The sequence below is a fragment of the Garra rufa genome, chromosome 5, assembly GCF_049309525.1.
Source record: "Garra rufa chromosome 5, GarRuf1.0, whole genome shotgun sequence".
NCBI lineage: Eukaryota > Metazoa > Chordata > Actinopteri > Cypriniformes > Cyprinidae > Garra > Garra rufa.
Window position 1 is genome coordinate 9,198,352 of NC_133365.1, and position 23,181 is coordinate 9,221,532.

The following is a 23,181-nucleotide window of genomic DNA, read 5'->3' on the forward strand; positions in this document are numbered from 1 at the left end:
CATAAAAGTCCCAAAATGGCCGTTTCTTGATGGTTGCACCACATGGTATTTCATAAAATGGACATCACATACAAAGTTTGGAAATATAAAAACAAATGCTTTGCAGTTGTGTACAGGATTTTAAAACACTTTGGAAAACATGCCAAAAAGTGCAGAAAGAATCTGAATAAATTTAGGGTAATTTCAAAGATGTTTCCAAAACAGTAGTTATGGCCAAACGGTCTAACCATATTATATTTTGACACTTTGAACAACAGAAAAAAAAAGATAAATAACTTATGTTGTTTTTTGTTTTTTTTGAAAGTTAAACTGAGTACATCATAGTGAGGTACTTCATATATATATATATCATCTTTTTTACACATTTAACCCAATTTTTATTTGAAAAAATGCAATCAGACTGAAAATGTAGAAATCCAAATTTTAGATTTTGATGATTTCCAATTTTGTCTCTAAAATGCTTTTTCCTCACAGTTGATTGGTCCAGTTTTGGTTAGCGGTGAAGCATAAGTTACCATTGCAATGAACGCTTTAAAAAAAAAAGAATGCAAATAAAACTACACTCAAATTTACCAGAATAACTCATGAAACCGATTTCATATTTAAGCCGCTGACCTAAACCTTTGTTTGTTTGCATTTATCGCTGTGATGAGGTTGAGATGCACGTTAAGATCATTGACCCTGCGGCTCATCATGATGCTTCATCTTTGACCAGCATCTTCCTCCAGTTCCTCAGGTACTAGAGGAGGTTTTTTATTTCCACATGAGCGTCTGCTGTCTGTCTGTCATTATGATCCTATAGATTATGTGTTTATAGAGTGAGACAGGTGCTGGAGAGACGTGTGTAAATATAGCAGAGAATGCAGACGAATGCGCCTTGCAGCTCTGTGAGCGTCTGCTCTTAAGTCAGTGTGCACTGGTTTGTATTTTCATCTTGTTTGCAGATGATCAGAGTTTGGTGTCGAGATCAATTCCATCATGCCGCTGGAGTGTCTGCGTTTTGGGATTGAGTCTGTTAATCTCTCAATCTCTCGGCTGCTTTAGTTTAAACCTCGTCCTCATGCACGGATAACGGGATAATACGCTCCATTATCAAACACGCTTAAATCCACTGGAGTCTGTGATGAAACCAGCTGCAGATACACATGATCTAAACCCACCACAGTCTGCAGTTCATCTGCTTACAGTGAGGTTACAGGAAGATCTTATGCCAGTGTGAGACTGGAATAAATCACAGCCAATCACAAGTTTTAAAATGCATTTACACTACTGTTTAGAAGTTTGGGTTTGGTAAGGTTTGTTAATGTCTCACCAAGTCTGCATTTATTTAATCAAAAATACTGTAGAATTGTGAAATATTATTACAAATTAAGATAACAGTTTCTATGCGAGTATAAAGTAAAATGTAATTTATTCCTGTGATCAAAGCTGATATTTTAGCATCATTACTCCAGGTTTCAGTGTCACATGATCCTCCAGAAATCATTCTGATATGTTGATTTACTGCTCAAGAAACATTTCTGATTATTATCAGTTGAAAACAGCCACGCTGCCAATTTTTTGTGCGGGATTTTTTTTTGTCAGGATTTTTTGATAAATAGAAAGTTCAAAAGAACAGCATTTATTTGAAATAAAAATCTTTTGTAACATTATAAATGTCTCTACTGTCAGCTTTGATCAATTAAATGGTCAAAATTGTGTCAAATTCTTTCAATAATCTTTTGGATATTTATATTAACATACAGTTGTGTATATATATATATAAATACAGGTAACTTGATTTAAAGTCAAAAGTTTACATACACCTTGAAGAATCTGCAAAATGTTAATTATTTGACCAAAATAAGAGAGATCATACAAACTGCATGTTATTTTTTATTTAGTACTGACCTGAAAAACATATTTCACATAAAAGACATTTAACTGCCCGCAGTTCTTCAAAAAAAGTCCTTCAGGTTGCACAGATTCTTTGGTTTTTCAGCATTTTTGTGTATTTGAAACCTTTCCAACAATGTTTACATACACTTGATTTTGAGATCCATCTTTTCACACTGAGGACAACTGAGGGACTCATATGCAACTATTACAGAAGGTTCAAATGCTCACTGATGCTCCAGAAGGAAAAACCATGCATTAAGAGCCGAGGGGTGAAAACTTTTGAGCGGAACGAAGATGTGTATATTTTTCTCATTTTGCCTAAATATCAACTTTTTATCATTTAGTACTGCCCTTCAGAAGCTACAGAAGATACATGTTTCCCAGAAGACAACATAAAAGTTAAATTTAAAGTTAAATTTACCCTGATCTTCAAATTCCAAAAGTTTTCACCCCCTGGCTTTTAATGCATCGTTTTTCCTTCTGGAGCATCAGTGAGCGTTTGAACCTTCTGTAATAGTTGCATAGTCCCTCAGTTGCCATCAGTGGGAAAAGATGGATCTCAAAATCAAGGGAATGTAAACTTTTGAACAGGGTCATTTTTATAAATTCAACTATTATTTTACTATATGTACACATCTTGTATGTAAAAAATCTTATTCAGGTCAGTACTAAATAAAAAAATATATATTTTTTTGATTAAATAATTAACATTTTACAAGGTGTATGTAAACTTTTGACTCCAACTGTATATATATTAGGCTATATTAATAATGACATTTCTCTTTCAAACATGTTTAGTCTCACCTTTCAAGATATGTAATAATACCATTGCACAACAGTATTATTACTATCAATAATGGTTTGTAACAAGAACAAATTGGATTTTTCAATAAAAATATAATCTGATCATAGGATTAAACTGTTAGGTTTTAGTGAAATTAATAATATAAAACTGTAATAAAACTGTAAACTTCCCTCATTATTCAGTCTTGTATTTGTGCGTCTGGTTGTTGATGTCTTTATTACTCCAGCAGCTCTTGTTGGTTTCATCAGAGTATTCAGTTTTGACCTTTAATCTCACAAAAGATGCAAAAACAAACAAAATGCGGCGACGCCACACTCACACTGAATGAAAGACAAGAGACTCTGCTGAATATCACAGTTTTATTCTTCATGAAAAATTCAGCTGTCTTTGAATGTTTTGTTCTCACAAATGTGCATCTTCACAGTTTGAAATGTTTCCCACTTCTGTTTTTCAAGTATTATTTGTCAAAGCTATAAAACGGCCAAAAATCCCATCGTTCCTTCTGAAAAGAGAAAGCAAAAATAAGTCTGACGCCACACACACACACACACACACACACACACACACTTGCAGTATAAACATGCTGCTAATGGAGCTGAAGGGACTCAGTTACTATATCCTATCAAAACTAAATGATTGAAGGATTTATTGTCTGTCAGATGTCATATTGTGTCTCATCTGGTCAGTATGTCAAGCCAAACAGCAGGAATTATATGAGAATGAGAAGTCTTGACATAAAAATGAGCATTTAATACTGAATGTATTTGATGATGGATAAAAGTCCTCTGGAAGTTCAAATCTCAGAAATCTGAAATCAGTCCAGTTGTGTATAAGCATCCAAACATTCACACACACACACACACACACACACACACACACACACACACATACACACACACACACACACACACACACACACACACACATACATAATTCAAACATCCAAACATCCAAAAGCATCTGATGAAATGAAACACACATGATGGTCTTTCCCACACGGTCGCTGGATTGATTGTATGAGGAGGTGTCCGGCTCTAATGAAGATGGATGTAAAGCTCAGTGTCTGTCGTGGGGTTTCGATCCACGTGTGCATATAAATGGTGGTCAGCGTTTGACCACAGCTGGACTAAATCACATCACCAACGCTCATCTGTCCATCAACAAAATCGCATCTCAGTGTAATAAGGCCTTCAATGGGATCAATAACAAATGGCATCAGGAAGCGCTGAAGTGCGTTTTTATCTTATTGAGTTGCAGAATGGATAAAAATTGTGCTTAATTGTTATATTCATGAATTCAAGCGAATTTGACCTCAAATTCTCAACACTGCAATGCAAAAAATATATTATAAAAATGTTAAAGTATTTATACACTATGGGTCAAAAGTTCAGAATCAGTACCATTTTTTCATAGCTTTTGAAAGAAGTCTCTTCTGCTCACCAAGACTGCATTTATTTAATCAAAAAGATAGTAAGAGTGAAATATTATAACATTTAAAATGTTTTCTATGTGAATATATTGTAAAATGTCATTTTTTCCTGTGATTAAAGCTGAATTTACAGCATCACTACTTCAGTCTTCATGTCACATGATCCTTCAGAAATCATCCTCGTCCAATCCTCAAAATCAATTTTCTTAAGAAACATTTCTGATTATTTTGAGTGTTAAAAACAGTGATATTTTGTGGTAACATCCCCCTTTCAGAATCTGCAAAATGTTATTTTACCAAAATAAGAGGAATCATACTAAATGCATGTTATTATTTATTTAGTACTGACCTAAGATATTTCACATAAAAGATGTTTACATATAGTCCACAAGAGGAAATAATAGTTGAATTTACAAAAATGAGCCCGTTCAAAAGTTTACATACACTTGATTCTCAATACTGTGTTGTTACCTGAATGATCCACAGCTGGGTTTGTTTAGTGATAGTTGTTCATGAGCCCCTTGTTTGTCCTGAACAGTTCAACTGCCTGCTGTTCTTCAGAAAAATCCTTCATGTCCCACAAATTGTTTGGTTTTCCAGCATTTTTGTGTTTTTGAACCCTTTCCAACAATGACTGTATGATTTTGAGATCCATCTTTTCACACTGAGGACAACTGAGGGACTCATATGCAGCTATTACAGGAGGTTCAAACACTCACTGATTCTTCAGAAACAAAAATGATGCATTAAGAGTCAGGGGGTGAAAACTTTTAAACAGGATGGAAATGTGCTGGAAAAACCTGAAGGATTTTTCTGAAGGACAGCAGGCAACTTAACTGTTCAGGGACTCATGAACAACTATCACTGAACAAAAAAACACAGCTGTGGATCATTCAGATAACAACACAGTATTAAGAATCATGGGGATGTAAACTTTTGAACAGGGTCATTTTTATAATTTCAACTATTATTAACATTTGTTAACATATGTTAACATCTTTTATGTGAAATATCTTTTTCAGGTCAGTACTAAATGAGCAATAGCATGCATTTTGTATGATCCCTCTTATCTTATTGCAGATTCTAAAAGGGGGATGTAAACTTTTGACCTCAACTGCATCTGAAATCTTGACGTCTTCACTGTCACTTTAAATCAATTTAATGCATCGTTGAATAGTCAACTAGAAATCAGTTGTTTTAAACTGGAATAACATTTCGCTGATTTCAAATAAATGCAGTTCTGGTGAGCAGAAGAGACTTCTTTCAAAAACAAAAAAAATGTAATTGATTTCAAACCTTTGATATACACAATGGTCATGTCTGTAGTACTGCCTTGAAAACAATGTCTAGTTCTTGTGCAGCATTGTGGCCTGGACACGAGTTTCGCTCACTCTAAGGTTTCTCAGCGCATTCATAAGGGAACGACACGTTTCTCTCTTCAGCTTCTGCTAATGGTGTTTGATTTCAAGAGCAGATGCACACGTGTCTCATTCAGACACCAGCAGAACGGATCGTTTGCGCCTTCGATTGTAAGAACTCTATCGATTGGCCATGACCTCTTGACACTGACTGACACAGCGAGTCACATGTAGTAGAAAATATATATTTTTGGACTCTCGGCTCTTGTAAAACACACTGGAAGTGGCTGGTTGACAAAACTAAAACACTGAAGCTCCTGCTGAAAACACTGAATGCATAAGGACCGTGTCCTCGTTTGGTTGGGCGAGCGGCGGTCATCGCGGTCCCATTAGACGGAGACTAACTGGGACGCATCCAGTGCAAATCTACAGACAGGTAGGACGTGCGAGGTTTACTGCATTGCACTCGGTTTAAGGCGAAGAGTTTGCAGTGAAAGCAATGTAAACTTAAGGCAGCGTGAATCAGACGCTCGTTCCATCCGTCTGGTCTGAGATGCAATATTCCCACTTGGTCTTTTTGCAGCGGCGTTTAGCACAGTGATTCCCGAGCCGTTTTGGTCTCAGTATTTGGGAGGGATGACCACCACCGGCTCGCCCGTCTTCGGCCGCCACATCAGCACCTGAGCGTCGTTGGCGTTGGGTTTGACCATGGCGTTGGACGGGATGGCTTCGTTCTTCCCCAGCACCTGCGGCTGCTCCTGCGCAACGGGCTCGCAGAGCTTGGCTCTCTGTCCCAGAGGCTTGTCGGGATCCACCTCGATGTGCAGACGCATGCGCCAGCGCACCGTCTGCAGCACCAGGATCTCGCCCGACGCCTGGTTGATGGCCACCAGCCACGTGGTGAAGCTCTGGTCCCTCCAGATGCTGCTGAGCATGGGCACATTGCTGTCGCTCACCGGGACGCCCCACGTCACGCTGGGGTAGAAGTTGTCGTTCATGCTGACGGTGAACTTGGTGTCCTTCTTGGTGGGACCCACGATGGTGCAGGTCTCGGTGGTGTTGCCGTACCAGGGGTAGTTGACACCGTCCGAGTCGCTGATGGCTTGGATTTTTCCATCTCGGAGATCCGGCAGCTCCCAGCTGGACCTGCGGGAGACACAAAAAGGAGGATGAGAGCACGTAAAACAGTTGGTCTGGGAAGGTCTGGGAACTTTGGCCGCATTGAATGGCCAAGGTCTGCCCAAGAGGCCATATGACTGACTTTTGAACACAATAGAGATGTGCTGGAAAACCAAAGAATTTGTTGGACCTGAAGGATTTTTCTTAAAGAACAGCAAGCAGTTTGAACTCATGAACAACTCTCACTTAACAAAAAACACAGCTGTGGATCATTCAAGTAACAACGCAGTATTAATAATAGGGATGTCCCGATCCGATCACGTGATCGTAAATCGGGCCCGATCACGTGGTTTCAGACTCGATCGGAATCGGACGTTACCTCCCGATCAGGACTCGGATATGTATAAAAAACCCTGATCGGGACATCCCTAATTAATAACCAAGTGGATGTAAACTTTTTCTATTTTCCTAAAATAATATTCATTTAGCAGATTCTGAAAGGGGGATGTAAACTTTTGACCTCAACTGCATTTGAAATAGAAATCTTTTGTAACGTTATGAAAGTTTACTGTCACTTTTAATCAATTTAATGCATTGTTCAAAAAAACAATTTAAAACATACTCAACAAGAAATCCCCAGTTTTTACTGCATTTTTATCAAATAAATGCAGCCCTGGTGAGCAGAAGAGACTTCTTTCAAAAACATTTAAAAAAATCTAAATTATTTCAAACCTTTGACATACACGATGGTCATATCTGTAGTACTGCCATGAAAACAATGTCTAGTTCTTGTGCAGAATTGTGGCATGGATGCGAGTTTCACTCACTCTAAGGCAGGGGTGCCCAACCCTTTTCCTGGAGATCTACCATCCTACAAAGTTCAGCTTCAACCCTGATCAAACACACCTGAACCAGCTAATTCATCTCTTAGGTAGCACTTGATAATTACACATAGCTGTGTTGGAGCAGGGCTGGAACTAAAGTCTGCAGGTAGGTAGATCTCCAGGAACAGGGTTGGGCACTCCTGCTCTAAGGTTTCTTAGCGCATTCATTACTGACGGCAGAATGCCGTATTGAATGGCCAATGCCCACCCAATATGATCGACAGGTAAAGCAAGCAATCACGTTTTGTTTTATGCCGCGTCATGTTTAGAGGCATGGAAAGTCACCACAATAACCAGTGTGTAAAACTCACTGACATATTTTAAATATTCTATGCCGCAAACTGTAAATTTTTCACATTCTTTTGAAAATTCAGCGTTTAGTTGATCCTAATATGCGCTCATTGTTACAGTTGTAAACACTACAGCTTTGTTTTTTTTAGAGATGCACTGAAATGAAAATTCTTGGCCAAAGCTGAACAAAATTACACACTGGGCCGAAGACCAAGGTTTTTTGCCAATATTTTTCACCATTGCATAAATTAAATAGCCACTTTTTTTTACAGTTTTGTCTTGCTTTTCAAAGACAAACTCAATTTCAAAACAACAATTTCAAAACATTTATTTAACACTGAACATTTTTAACATACTAGTCACATTATAGCCTACAACAAAGCACAATTTAACTTAAAATTAATAAGTTAGTAAAATAATATTCTTTGGCCATTTTTAAGACCCCCTTCTTGAATCAGACATGTGTTTTTAATGTACAAATAAATGCAGCCTTGCTGAGCAAAGGAGACTCTTATAATAAATGTATGAATAGAGCTGTTGTAATGATTGTTACCATTATTTTTGTCTTACTATTTTTTATTTTACAGAACAACAGTAAAATTACAATACTAACATTTATGAATGCTGACTTTTATTTTGGCGGAAACCCGCAAGAAGACCTCAGTACTACCTTTTGCTGACAGCAGCAGATTTATGAATGATTCTCATTAAGCTGATTAAGCGCAGATTTTCCTCACGCTTTGTATTTTGAACCCTGGCTAACAGCGCTGTCAGAATACATACAATTCATGTGTGCATTAGACAACATAATGTTCTGTAATTTATTTACTAATGGTTCAAGGCCATTTCGCAATTTCCGTCATCATACAGTAACCCGCAACAACCACCCCTTCCTCTTCTCATGGAAGACATGTGTGATACTAAACAGTCTCTCGCTGTTGGTGCTTGTAATAATTTTTGCGTGTTTCTCAGCCAGTTTTAAATGCTTCCACACTGCCCACATGTTTGCTGCATTAGTCCGCGCCTCTATTTGTCCATGTCACGTCATTGTTATTGGTATAATTTATTTGGCCTTTTCACTTATTCGGCCGAATAATTCGAATAAATTCGATTGCCGAACATTCAGTGCATCCCTACTTCTTTCGTGAGGGGGTTTGGCATTTTTGTCCTGGAAATCCTGTATAATCGAACCAATCCGATGACGACTCCGAAGTCCTGAAGTGTTTCCCATTAAGTGTGCCTTATGCATCAGACGTTTAGCTAACGCTCCGTGGGCGTGACGTCTGAGGCTGAGACTCTGAATGAAGCGCGCTGACTCTAGAGAAACCAGAACACTAGTTGCCAAAGGCAAGAGATGCTTTTTATTACAGCACTCAGAGGAAGTTAAACATAGAACGGGAATGTGAGTCTGACCGTCCATCAAAAGAGACCTTTCATAAAGAACAAACGCACATCTCTATCGGCTCCAGCGACCAACATCATCCTCATCTGACTCATGCCGCACATCTCTGCTCTTGGGGAAAAGAAGTGCTCTTCATCGTATTGAATGTGCACTTGTGATGTACTTCAAATGAATTTGCATTTAGTAAAATATTAATGAAATAATAGACCACTTAAAGAGACACCTCATCAGACTTTAAAAAGTATACACTAAAATAATGTCAAATTAAAGGTTTTACATTAAAGCATGTTTTAAACTGTCATTGAGATACTATTATAGTTTTTATTCATTTTTTTTATTTGATTCTATGTTCATAGTTTCTGCTTGAAAGTTAATTTTAGTTATAGTTTTGGTCATTTTATTGTGTTTTTGTTTTTAATTAATTTTTATTTCAGTTTTTGTTTTAGTTACTTTAGTACATCAATTTAAACTAAACCTTTTTTGTCATTTATTTTATTTCAGTTAACATTTATTGTATTTCCACTTTAGTTTTAGTTAATTATGTTATTCAACTAGTATTTTAACTAGTCTGTTATTTAATGTTACATTTAATATATTATATAGTAAGTACACTTTAGTACAACTCAGTACTTATTTGTACAATTACACTGTAATAATGACACAACTTCATCATTATAAATGTGTTATTACAAATATATTTAATTATAGACATACACATTTAAATAGAAATTACATTTCTGTATATCTGTATATTCTGTACACTACCAAACGTTTTCGATCAGTGAGTTTTTTAATGTTTTTATAGTCTCTTCTGCTCACCAAGCCTTTATTTAAATATAAATTAAAATGTAATTCATTCCTGTGATCGAATCTGAATTTTCAGCATCATTACTCCAGTCTTCAGTGTCACATGATCCTTCAGAAATCATACTAATATATTGATTTGCTGTTCGAGAAACATTTTGTATAATTATCAATATTTAAAACAGTTGAGTAAATTTTTTTCAAGGTTCTTTGATGAATAGAGAGATACGAGATTTATTTATTTTGGGAAAGAAATTATTAAAAAAATATAATATATAATATATATAATTTAAATATAAAAACTTTTATTTAGCAAGGATGCTTTAAAGTGATCAAAAGTGATGATAAAGACATTTATAATGTTACAAAAGATTTCTATTTCAGATAAATATTGTTCTTTTGAACTTTCTATTCATCAAAGAAACCTGAAAAAAAAAATGTTACTGTTTTCAACAATAGCAATAAGCAAATCAGAATATTACAATGATTTCTGTAGGACCATGTGACTGGAGTAATAATGCTAAAAATTCAGCTTTGAAATCACAGAAATAAATTCCATTTTAAAATATATTCAAATAGAAAACTTACTTTAAATAGCAAAAATATTTCAAAATTGTAATGTTTTTGCTGTACTTTAGATCAAATAAATGCAGGCTTGGTGAGCAGAAAAGACTTCATCTTTTAAAAATTTGTTAAATCTTACTGTCAGGGTTCTGTCACTTCGGTCTAGTTTTCTTGTGGTTTTGTGAAAGAGCCCTGACACTCCCACCATGTCTTGTTTTCATGTTGTCTGCGTGCCTTGTTTCTTGTTGGAGTGTGGTGTTCGGATCCCGGCACTCATGTCTTGTTGAGTTTCGGTATCGTGTCGGGGGTTCGGACACTCACACTCTGTTCTGTCGTGTTGCGGGAGCGTGCGGTCTTGAGTTTGCTCGGGCCGTACGCTCTCCTGTCATGTGTCTTTCGTATTTTCTTGTTGTCTTGTGTTGTTGCACGCAGCTTGTGTTTTCGGCTGCGTGCTTTCATGTCATGTTTTGTGTGAACACTCAGCTTGTGAGTTTTCTCATTAGCTGTGTGTTCGTGTCTTGTTTTGTTCAAGCACATGGCTTGTGATTTTGTATTGCTGGCCATGTGCTTGTGTTTTTGTTTTGTGTGAGCACATGGTTTTTGTCTTGATTGGTTTCTTGTGCCATGTGCTCTCATGTCTATTGTCTTGACCCCACCCATCTTGTTTCCTGATTATTGGTTAATTTGCCCCACCTGTGTTTCCCTCGTTACCTGCCTCATTTGCTCTCTACTTATTGTCCTTGTGTTTGCAGTCCTGTGCCAGTTTGTCATCCTTCGTGTCCTGTCTTGCTGTGTCAAGCCCTAACCGATCCTGCCCAGCTGTGTTGCCAGCCAGCTAGATTTTTCCCCCTCGGGGTTGTTTTTGTTCTTGTTTGTTTAATTTTTATTGAAAATAAAAGCCCCATCTCCTGCATCCTTGAGTCCTCGCCTCTTCCATTTACCCGAACCCTGACAGTACAAACTGGCCAATAGAGGACTCAGCAGAACTATGGGCATCTTCCTGTTCCCATCTCCCTGCCCTTCCACTCATCAGGTGGCTGCTCAACACAGGAGGCTCATTTCTCTTCGGCAAGAAAGAGCCAGTATAAAGGAGTTTGCTTATGAGTTCCTGTTTGTAGCGGAGGGACTCAACATCTGTGACGCAGAGCTCAAGGATATTTTTAACAACAGCCTTAATGAGCCTGTCTGTGCCTGGGAGATGGGAATGCTAGGGATACTGTCTTTCTGGCAGTTTGTGGGGTATGTCTACAACCGTGGAGAAGAAGGTGGCCTTCCTCCTCTTGGCCCTCCTCCCATTCCCCTTACTAACCGTCTAGTCCCCAGCCCTCTGATGACCCGTAAGCGGAGACGGAGGAGGAAGAACGGGCCTGCCTCTTGCTCTGAAGAAGATACTGCAGCTGACGATGCTGTAGTGCCCCAGGTGGCAGCTGATGATGCCGCAGCAACCCCAGTGCTGGCCAACAATGCTGCAGCGCCCCCAGAGGTGGCCAAAGATTCCGCAGCGCTCCAAGAGATGGTCGTCCAAGTTGCAGCGCCCCCAGAAGCGGTTATCAAAGCCACAGTGCCCTCAGAGGCGGACGACAGCGCTACAGTTCCCCCAGTAAAGGCCGAAGCTGCAGTGTCTCAAGAAACAGTCGAAGAGGCTACAGTGCCCCAAGTGGTGGCCAAAGAGGCTGCAGCACCCTGCCCTCAGAAAAGAAGGAAGAGAAAGAAGTTTTCTTCTGTCATGCAGGCCGTCACAGAGGCCAATGCTGCCCCAGTGCCTCCCAAGCTCCTCGCTTTGATGTTGGCTCCGCCCTTGAAAGGGTCACTTTCAGCTCCGCCCAAGCTCTCATCTCTGCCCTTGCCCCCTGCCATGACCCCAGAAGTGCTCTCAAGTGCGGTGGTCCCAGAGCTCGCTAGTGCAGTGGTCCCAGAGCTCTTTAGTGTGGTGGTCCCAGAGCTCTCTAGTGCGGTGGTGCCAGAGCTCTCAAGTGTGGCGGTCCATGAGGACCCAAGTCTGGTGGTCCAGGAGGACCCGACTTCAAGGGTTCCAAGTCTAGAGGTTCAGATGGGTAACACTCCAGTGGTCCCTGAACTCCCTGTCACAAGCTCTGAGATTGTCTCTATCAGTCCTGCCATGGCCCAGAGAGCCATATTTGCCTTTTATGTCATGGCCGTCCTGCGTGCTAAAGTCATGCACTCTTCTATGCTGGCTACTTCTGATCCTGAACCTGTCTGCCACCCTGAGCCTGCTGCCTGCCTGGAGGTTTTCCCAGAGCTGCCTGTTTTCTCGGATACGGCCACGGATGCCGTCACTGAACCGTGCACTCTTCCTGATATGACCAAAGAAGCCATTAAAGCCACTCTCTCCTGCTATGCCTTTGCTCTCCTGTGTGTTTGGGCCACACACACATCCCTCCTGGCTTCCTCGACTCCTGCCATGAAGTCTCCAGAGACAGCCATTGTCAAGGAAGCCACCCCAGAGCCACTTGCTCTCTCTGTCGTAGACACCACTCCTGAGCCTGCTCCTGTCACCAAAAACCTGCCTTGTGAACATTATGCCAGCCAAGCTACTTTTGGAGCAGTAATCTATGTGGGGTTCCCCTTCCTTACCCTGATTCCAGTCCTGGCAAAATTTGATCGGCCTGTCCTGTCCAAGCTTCCTGTCCTGTCGGCCCCACTCAAGTCCCCTACCCTGCCAGCTCCACTTAAGTTTCCTGAGTGGCCTGTTTCTCTGGCCCCGTCCTGGCCGTCCGCTGGGGTTCCTGTTAGGCCCGAGCCCCCCTGGTCTGTGCCTCCCTGGTCTGTGCCTCCAGCCCCACCCTGGCCACCTGCTGGGGTTCCTGTTTGGCTGGAGCCTGCTTGGTCGGTCCCTCCGGTCCCGCCCTGGCCGTCCGCCGGGATTCCTGTTTGGCCGGAGCCACGCTGGTTCATCCCACCAGCTTTACCCTGGCCTCCTGCTGGGACTCCTGAACTGCCTGAGCCTCCCTGGCTCAACCCCCCCGCCCCTCCCTGGGTCTATTAAGACTGCATCAGCTTTCTTGTTGGCTAAGGCTTGGCTCCCCTCCCTCCCTCCCCTCTATGTTTTTGTGTTTTGATTTCCCTGTCTTGTGTTGTCTGTTGGTCTTGTGTTGTCATGCCATGTTCCTGTCTTGTTTTTGTGTTCCACGTTAGGGACGCCCGGTGTCGTCCCTTTTGAGCGGGGGTAGTGTCAGGGTTCTGTCACTTCGGTCTAGTTTTCTTGTGGTTTTGTGAAAGAGCCCTGACACTCCCACCATGTCTTGTTTTCATGTTGTCTGCGTGCTTTGTTTCTTGTTGGAGTGTGGTGTTCGGATCCCGGCACTCATGTCTTGTTGAGTTTCGGTATCGTGTCGGGGGTTCGGACACTCACACTCTGTTCTGTCGTGTTGCGGGAGCGTGCGGTCTTGAGTTTGCTCGGGCCGTACGCTCTCCTGTCATGTGTCTTTCGTATTTTCTTGTTGTCTTGTGTTGTTGCACGCAGCTTGTGTTTTCGGCTGCGTGCTTTCATGTCATGTTTTGTGTGAACACTCAGCTTGTGAGTTTTCTCATTAGCTGTGTGTTCGTGTCTTGTTTTGTTCAAGCACATGGCTTGTGATTTTGTATTGCTGGCCATGTGCTTGTGTTTTTGTTTTGTGTGAGCACATGGTTTTTGTCTTGATTGGTTTCTTGTGCCATGTGCTCTCATGTCTATTGTCTTGACCCCACCCATCTTGTTTCCTGATTATTGGTTAATTTGCCCCACCTGTGTTTCCCTCGTTACCTGCCTCATTTGCTCTCTACTTATTGTCCTTGTGTTTGCAGTCCTGTGCCAGTTTGTCATCCTTCGTGTCCTGTCTTGCTGTGTCAAGCCCTAACCGATCCTGCCCAGCTGTGTTGCCAGCCAGCTAGATTTTTCCCCCTCGGGGTTGTTTTTGTTCTTGTTTGTTTAATTTTTATTGAAAATAAAAGCCCCATCTCCTGCATCCTTGAGTCCTCGCCTCTTCCATTTACCCGAACCCTGACAGTACAAACTAGCCAATAGAGGACTCAGCAGAACTATGGGCATCTTCCTGTTCCCATCTCCCTGCCCTTCCACTCATCAGGTGGCTGCTCAACACAGGAGGCTCATTTCTCTTCGGCAAGAAAGAGCCAGTATAAAGGAGTTTGCTTATGAGTTCCTGTTTGTAGCGGAGGGACTCAACATCTGTGACGCAGAGCTCAAGGATATTTTTAACAACAGCCTTAATGAGCCTGTCTGTGCCTGGGAGATGGGAATGCTAGGGATACTGTCTTTCTGGCAGTTTGTGGGGTATGTCTACAACCGTGGAGAAGAAGGTGGCCTTCCTCCTCTTGGCCCTCCTCCCATTCCCCTTACTAACCGTCTAGTCCCCAGCCCTCTGATGACCCGTAAGCGGAGACGGAGGAGGAAGAACGGGCCTGCCTCTTGCTCTGAAGAAGATACTGCAGCTGACGATGCTGTAGTGCCCCAGGTGGCAGCTGATGATGCCGCAGCAACCCCAGTGCTGGCCAACAATGCTGCAGCGCCCCCAGAGGTGGCCAAAGATTCCGCAGCGCTCCAAGAGATGGTCGTCCAAGTTGCAGCGCCCCCAGAAGCGGTTATCAAAGCCACAGTGCCCTCAGAGGCGGACGACAGCGCTACAGTTCCCCCAGTAAAGGCCGAAGCTGCAGTGTCTCAAGAAACAGTCGAAGAGGCTACAGTGCCCCAAGTGGTGGCCAAAGAGGCTGCAGCACCCTGCCCTCAGAAAAGAAGGAAGAGAAAGAAGTTTTCTTCTGTCATGCAGGCCGTCACAGAGGCCAATGCTGCCCCAGTGCCTCCCAAGCTCCTCGCTTTGATGTTGGCTCCGCCCTTGAAAGGGTCACTTTCAGCTCCGCCCAAGCTCTCATCTCTGCCCTTGCCCCCTGCCATGACCCCAGAAGTGCTCTCAAGTGCGGTGTTCCCAGAGCTCGCTAGTGCAGTGGTCCCAGAGCTCTTTAGTGTGGTGGTCCCAGAGCTCTCTAGTGCGGTGGTGCCAGAGCTCTCAAGTGTGGCGGTCCATGAGGACCCAAGTCTGGTGGTCCAGGAGGACCCGACTTCAAGGGTTCCAAGTCTAGAGGTTCAGATGGGTAACACTCCAGTGGTCCCTGAACTCCCTGTCACAAGCTCTGAGATTGTCTCTATCAGTCCTGCCATGGCCCAGAGAGCCATATTTGCCTTTTATGTCATGGCCGTCCTGCGTGCTAAAGTCATGCACTCTTCTATGCTGGCTACTTCTGATCCTGAACCTGTCTGCCACCCTGAGCCTGCTGCCTGCCTGGAGGTTTTCCCAGAGCTGCCTGTTTTCTCGGATACGGCCACGGATGCCGTCACTGAACCGTGCACTCTTCCTGATATGACCAAAGAAGCCATTAAAGCCACTCTCTCCTGCTATGCCTTTGCTCTCCTGTGTGTTTGGGCCACACACACATCCCTCCTGGCTTCCTCGACTCCTGCCATGAAGTCTCCAGAGACAGCCATTGTCAAGGAAGCCACCCCAGAGCCACTTGCTCTCTCTGTCGTAGACACCACTCCTGAGCCTGCTCCTGTCACCAAAAACCTGCCTTGTGAACATTATGCCAGCCAAGCTACTTTTGGAGCAGTAATCTATGTGGGGTTCCCCTTCCTTACCCTGATTCCAGTCCTGGCAAAATTTGATCGGCCTGTCCTGTCCAAGCTTCCTGTCCTGTCGGCCCCACTCAAGTCCCCTACCCTGCCAGCTCCACTTAAGTTTCCTGAGTGGCCTGTTTCTCTGGCCCCGTCCTGGCCGTCCGCTGGGGTTCCTGTTAGGCCCGAGCCCCCCTGGTCTGTGCCTCCCTGGTCTGTGCCTCCAGCCCCACCCTGGCCACCTGCTGGGGTTCCTGTTTGGCTGGAGCCTGCTTGGTCGGTCCCTCCGGTCCCGCCCTGGCCGTCCGCCGGGATTCCTGTTTGGCCGGAGCCACGCTGGTTCATCCCACCAGCTTTACCCTGGCCTCCTGCTGGGACTCCTGAACTGCCTGAGCCTCCCTGGCTCAACCCCCCCGCCCCTCCCTGGGTCTATTAAGACTGCATCAGCTTTCTTGTTGGCTAAGGCTTGGCTCCCCTCCCTCCCTCCCCTCTATGTTTTTGTGTTTTGATTTCCCTGTCTTGTGTTGTCTGTTGGTCTTGTGTTGTCATGCCATGTTCCTGTCTTGTTTTTGTGTTCCACGTTAGGGACGCCCGGTGTCGTCCCTTTTGAGCGGGGGTAGTGTCAGGGTTCTGTCACTTCGGTCTAGTTTTCTTGTGGTTTTGTGAAAGAGCCCTGACACTCCCACCATGTCTTGTTTTCATGTTGTCTGCGTGCTTTGTTTCTTGTTGGAGTGTGGTGTTCGGATCCCGGCACTCATGTCTTGTTGAGTTTCGGTATCGTGTCGGGGGTTCGGACACTCACACTCTGTTCTGTCGTGTTGCGGGAGCGTGCGGTCTTGAGTTTGCTCGGGCCGTACGCTCTCCTGTCATGTGTCTTTCGTATTTTCTTGTTGTCTTGTGTTGTTGCACGCAGCTTGTGTTTTCGGCTGCGTGCTTTCATGTCATGTTTTGTGTGAACACTCAGCTTGTGAGTTTTCTCATTAGCTGTGTGTTCGTGTCTTGTTTTGTTCAAGCACATGGCTTGTGATTTTGTATTGCTGGCCATGTGCTTGTGTTTTTGTTTTGTGTGAGCACATGGTTTTTGTCTTGATTGGTTTCTTGTGCCATGTGCTCTCATGTCTATTGTCTTGACCCCACCCATCTTGTTTCCTGATTATTGGTTAATTTGCCCCACCTGTGTTTCCCTCGTTACCTGCCTCATTTGCTCTCTACTTATTGTCCTTGTGTTTGCAGTCCTGTGCCAGTTTGTCATCCTTCGTGTCCTGTCTTGCTGTGTCAAGCCCTAACCGATCCTGCCCAGCTGTGTTGCCAGCCAGCTAGATTTTTCCCCCTCGGGGTTGTTTTTGTTCTTGTTTGTTTAATTTTTATTGAAAATAAAAGCCCCATCTCCTGCATCCTTGAGTCCTCGCCTCTTCCATTTACCCGAACCCTGACACTTACTGTTCAAAAACTTTTGACTGGTAGTGTAGTTTATTGTAAATGCCTTTCAGTACCTTCAGCACTTTAACTATAATACATTTTTATTTATTGGCAATTAACATGCAATTGAGTGTCTGAAAACATTAAGCACTTAAGTATATTATTTTTGTAATAAGTACTCTTTTTAAAAGTAGTCTAAAGTGTAGTTCGTTTTCACAAGGGTATAGTTAGTATATAATTAGATCACCCAAAAAAAGAAAGTTCTGTCATCATTTACTCCCACATTTGTTCCAAAGCCATAAAGTGGCTGTTTGAATGAGATTTGACTTCATTAATAATGAATTAATGTGCATCTGTTCCACACACAAAGCATCATATGACTTGTCATGAGAACTACATTTATAATCTACTTCAATGATGCTTCAATGTTTGTCACTTTTTAAACCACAAATTATGCTTTGTGTAAAAGAGCAGCGTGCACATTCTGCTAAACATCTTTTTTCGTATGTTACAGATGAGTGATAGTCACACATATCATGACGGTGAGCTGATGATTACAGACGCCTGATTGGTTCTTTACATCTGATCTGTGCCTTTAAGCGGTGAAGGCAGCGATGCTGAGAGCGCAGCCGCTCTCAATGACCTTCACCGAACAGCAGAATCAGCACAGACGCGGGTGACGGCGGGACAAACCGCAGAGCTGCCGGCCTATCGATTCCCTGATGCAGGAAAACCATGACCTTTCTCCCAGAACTCACGCATCAGCAGCAGAGCATCATGGGAAAGAGCCACATGACACGAACACATGAGGGGCTTTGATTATCATCAGGGGAATAAGAATAGAAACCCTTCGAGTGTGTGTGTGTGTGTGTGTGTGTGTGTGTGAGTGAGAGAGAGTGTGTGTTTATGCTGTATGTACCCAAATGCCCTTATGAAATAACTGCTCGATATTTCTATTAAATAATGCCTACTGGGAGGTTTAAAAATGGTGTTTTCACAAGTGATGCCACAGAAGAACCATTTTTGGTTCCCCAAGGAGCCTTTCAGTGAACAATTCCTAAAAAAAGAACCATTTTGAAGAACATTGTAAAAATTGGACTATAAAGAACCTTTTCTGCATTTGAAAGCTTCCATAAATGTTCAAAGTTCTTCATGGAACTATTGATGCCAACAAAGAACCTTTACTTTTAAGAGTGTATGGTTGTTTTTTTAGGAAGGTTTAGTGTTTATGTCTTATGTGTGTCCTCAAGAAATGACTGGCATACTAAATTGACATTGTTTGATACATTTGTTTGGTGTGTAGTGCTTTTACAATTAAACTTGTTCGTTTAAGGGGAGATACTGCAGGCAAAACCTGTGTTTTTCCATGCACCTGTCAAAGCGGTTTGGGGCTTTTTGGTGCTTCATAAAGTGTTTTTTCAGACTAGTGGAAAGAAAACACCCAAAGGACACTTTTAAGTGTTTCTTTTTTCTTTTATCTATTTGTGTCAATAGATTTCAATTACAATGCATATTTTTAAAGGCTGTTTTTTTTTCTTCAAAATGAGTTTTTTCTCCTACACTGAGCCATAAATCTCCACTTCAGTAGCACTTACACACACCAAACTTTACATTTGTATTGCTGGAGGTTTTTTACAGAGGGATTTGTTCATATATAATTTGCTTGATTTTATACAACATTTCATTAAAAAAACAAAACATTGTTTTCTGTTCTAAGTATTTTCTGAATTATGGAGTGACAAAAAGAGATTCCGTAAAAAACCATTTGACTCTAATATGTAAAAAAAAAACAAGAATTTTAAAACTGACTTCATCCAGTGTTTAGATTTTTGTACTAGAAATGTATGCAAATTAGCGGATATTTCATTAAATGCTTCATTTGCATATTTAAACTTAACATTTAAAAAAATTGTAATACAAAAAATGTTTGCAATTATCAATGTAATCTGGGTAAGTAAGGTGACAACTATTAGTTATTTTTTTTAACCCTATTCACCAGCAGTGTCTCGCCTTAGGTTTGTTTTTCATATATCACTCATTTGCACGATCTAATTTATCAGCTTATATAGATCAAAACATATACTGAAACATTTTACTCAGTTATGCACTTACAATCTTACTACGAAGGGTTAAAACGATTTTGCATGGCAGTAACAAGGAAATGACGTTAGTTGTTTAAGGTTGCATTCATAAGTGAATTTATCTTAGCAGCACAATTTACTGACAATGTTTAGATTGATCTCTGACACGTCAACTGCTGTTCTCTGGAACAAAACCCACTTCAATGCCAATGGAAAGAACCGGCGTTGAGTAACATGCGGTTTACATCTCAAACCACCATCAGTTCTGATCAACACATGACAGGAAACATCTCATACAAACCTGCATCTGTCAGTTCACCTTTAAAACCATCAACCATTTAAGGCAAGATACATGCACGGGTCGAATTTGAGGCTATTTTGCTTCGATACTATGTCTTCTTTCAGATTAGTTGAAAGAAAACATCCCAAATGCACTTCTATTGCACTATATTCCTGTTTCACAGTTTGTCCCTATCTGTACTCTGAAGGTTTTTACTGCAGGGCTTGTATATATATAATTCACACTGATTTATACAACTTTTTATTCCTAAAAACGTGGTGAAAATGAAAAATTTGTTTCTGGCTGTTGACAGTATTTTCTGAATTTATGGAGCGATAAAAGGAGAAATACAAAATCCCCTCTGGAGAAACCTTTAACTCTGCCAACAAAATCAAAAAACAGGAATTTGGCTTTATCCAGTGTTTAGATTTAAGCATAATAATGCGTTTTAAATTAGATACTGAAACATAACATTTCATAAACTTGCACTGTGATTAATCTACTGATAAAAAAATATGGTGAGATCTTAGTTTACATTTTTACCTGGTGTGTCTTGCCCTAAATGAACAATTTACTGTCGCCTTCTGTACATTAGTTTACTTAATCTGGAATGAAAGCTTGATGTTGCTGACATTCATATAATCATGAGATTTGAGCAGAACAGACGTGCTTCAGACAACGAAGAGACTGTAAAGAGGAAAAAGATATGAAAGTGTTTTGTTTCCTGAGTGTGTAAATGTTCAACAGCATTATCAGGCCAGAACAGCAGCTGAAATATCAGTAAAGAGCATTACCACGCGATTCTGTGAGCGTGCTTGAATGTAAAGATCTTTCAGATGGACTTGTGTTTGCTGAAATGTCCCACACTCGATAAAAACTGGTGCAGAAACAATTTTTTGCTTAGAAAATTAGCACAAAAAAAACACACCGAATTAAATCCAAATTTTGAAGAAACCTAAATATTATTTTCTTGTAAATACTCTGTTAATCTTTGTTTTATTTACAACTTTGAAAAAAAAAAATGACAGTGCAAAGGGAATGCTATGATATCTGCCGTTATTGTGTGCAAGTCACTTTACTCTCTGCAATAAACGCTACTTTCAAATACATTTTTGCAGTCATAAGTAGAGTGCAAAGCACTCTTATAAAGGATACGATGTCATTGACTTACAAAGGAAGTGGAACTAGTGATTAAAAGAACAGAGAATTACTGTTGAACAGCTACTTTCACATTTTTATTGCATCATTTATTTTAAATGCATTACCATTTCTGGTCCAGGAATATGTGGAGGCTGAGCATGTGCAGTCTCTAGATATCTTAAGACACCGAAGGGTTTATTTTTTGTTTCATACAGGAAATAGGGCAAAGTGTAGTCTCTTCAACAGGAAGTAGGACAAGTGAAACCTCTAACGGTATGCAGACACACACACACACACACACACACACACACACACACACACACACACACACACACATACATGATGAAACAAGATGATCTTACATGCACATGTGTCTGATTCTCACATATGTTCACACTGGTTTGACAGTAATGTTCAAACATATTTGAGCTTCTTAAATCACTTGTAGCATCTGAGACATTTAGCTAAAGGAGTCCAATTTAAAAGAGCAACACACAAATAATGCTGAATTTCTGACTGTCCAACACCACATGACTGTGTTACTGATAATAAACTGTGTAAATTATATGATAGTTGTTTCTAGTTACAATATCCTCGTTACAGTGAAATTATACAATTCATTAATGATGGCTTAGGCTTTAGTTTAGAGTTAGTTCCATGTCATTATGCATTATTTACGCCTGTTACTATAGTAAGTGTATGTAACATGTATAGCAAAAACACTAAAACTAAAGGTAAAAGTGTTAGCATGTCTTTTCTGTAATTTCTCTTACAAAAACGTGTATGGTAGTCAACCCCTCAGCTAAATAGTTCTACTGTATAAGTGTTGTAAATTGTTATTATCCCTCTGTTATTATAAACAGAAATGGGTAACACTTCATTTTAAGGTGTTACACGTTACATGCACTTACTAATATAACAACAATTATGCGTAATCACATGCAAGTAACCCTAAACCAAACCCTAACCATATAGTAAGTATTACTCAGTACTTAAATGTTTAATTGCATTGCATTTCAACTCAGAAATGCAACAAATACAGTATTACACATAACATAAATTCATGTCATGCATTATAGTGTTGATGTAGTGTTTGTGTTGAATGTCAGATACACTTACATCCCTTTGGATCCGTATTTGTTGTAAAACTCCATGTGGTTGCACGCCTGAATCCAGCCGACCGTCCAGCTCTCTTTACCGGCCACCGGCGGCACCAGGACCCGGGCGGACGCGCGGAAATGCGGCGTGCGGTAGCGCAGCACCACGCTGGAGGACTCGTCGATGCTGGTGGGGTTCGAGTCAATGGAGGAGTTCACCTCCAGAACCATGATGCTGTCCCGGAAACTCTTGGGTTTGCATCTGATGCTCTGAAGACAGCCCATCACAAGCAGCAAGAGCGGCCAGCAGAACATGAACCCTCAGAAGGACGCACACTACACACACTGACCCTCAGAATAACGCTAAAGACTAAACGACGCGTCGCGGTGTCGCGTCAGGGCTAGAAACAGCGTTCCTTATCAACAAAAACATCAGGTTATGTCGTTGAACAATAAAAGAAAACATAAGAAAATAAATAAAAACAATGTTCGTCAACTTTCCGTCATCGGCGGACCGTTAACGTTCGGCTCAGGCATAACGTTAACGTTCTCCAATCATCGTCAAACGGGCATTTCCGCGTCATAACTCTCAAAACAGTGCTTTTCGATTAAAATAAATAGGTTAAATCCATCCGCTCAGAATTCTGCTGGCATTTTGTGCGCAAAAGCAAAATTGTATCCTCAACTACAAAGCGCGCAAAATTGCTATAGACGGTCTGGGCATCAAAAGTAACGCCGGAAAAGTATTTTTTCCCAATAATATTAACATTCCGTGAGTTTGTCCTTGAGGTTCACTTGGGGGAAGCTCACTTTCTTGTGCACTTCTGAGTAAACGATCCGTCTCAGCATCAGGTGAACTTCATCAGCCCAAATGAATAAACATGAGAGGTGAATAAATCAGTCCCGCTGTCACGAACACACATGCTGTGATGAGCAGCCCATCATTGCGCGTTTCTCTTCATCAGTTATAATCCATCCTCATCCTCGCGCCGGTGCTGCGCTCAGCC

At 41.5% G+C, this 23,181-nt stretch overlaps 1 protein-coding gene across 1 annotated transcript; it reads right to left on the reverse strand.

Annotated features, from left to right (window-relative positions):
* Positions 1-4,646: 4,646 nt before the first annotated feature.
* On the reverse strand, positions 4,647-23,179 carry fam78ab (family with sequence similarity 78 member Ab). The gene is made up of 2 exons (XM_073840300.1): positions 22,197-23,179; positions 4,647-6,616 (listed from the first exon to the last, which is right to left on the reverse strand). Exons 1-2 carry the CDS (start codon positions 22,487-22,489, stop codon positions 6,091-6,093), a joined length of 819 nt encoding a protein of 272 aa, XP_073696401.1. The 5' UTR covers positions 22,490-23,179; the 3' UTR covers positions 4,647-6,090.
* Positions 23,180-23,181: the final 2 nt, after the last annotated feature.

Coding starts and splice junctions, on each gene's coding strand:
- fam78ab (XM_073840300.1), bottom strand. CDS start 22,489: ATGTTCTGCTGGCCGCTCTTGCTGCTTGTGATGGGCTGTCTTCAGAGC. Junction 6,617..22,196: donor AAATACGGATCCAAAGGGAT/GTAAGTGTATCT, acceptor TGTCTCCCGCAG/GTCCAGCTGGGAGCTGCCGG.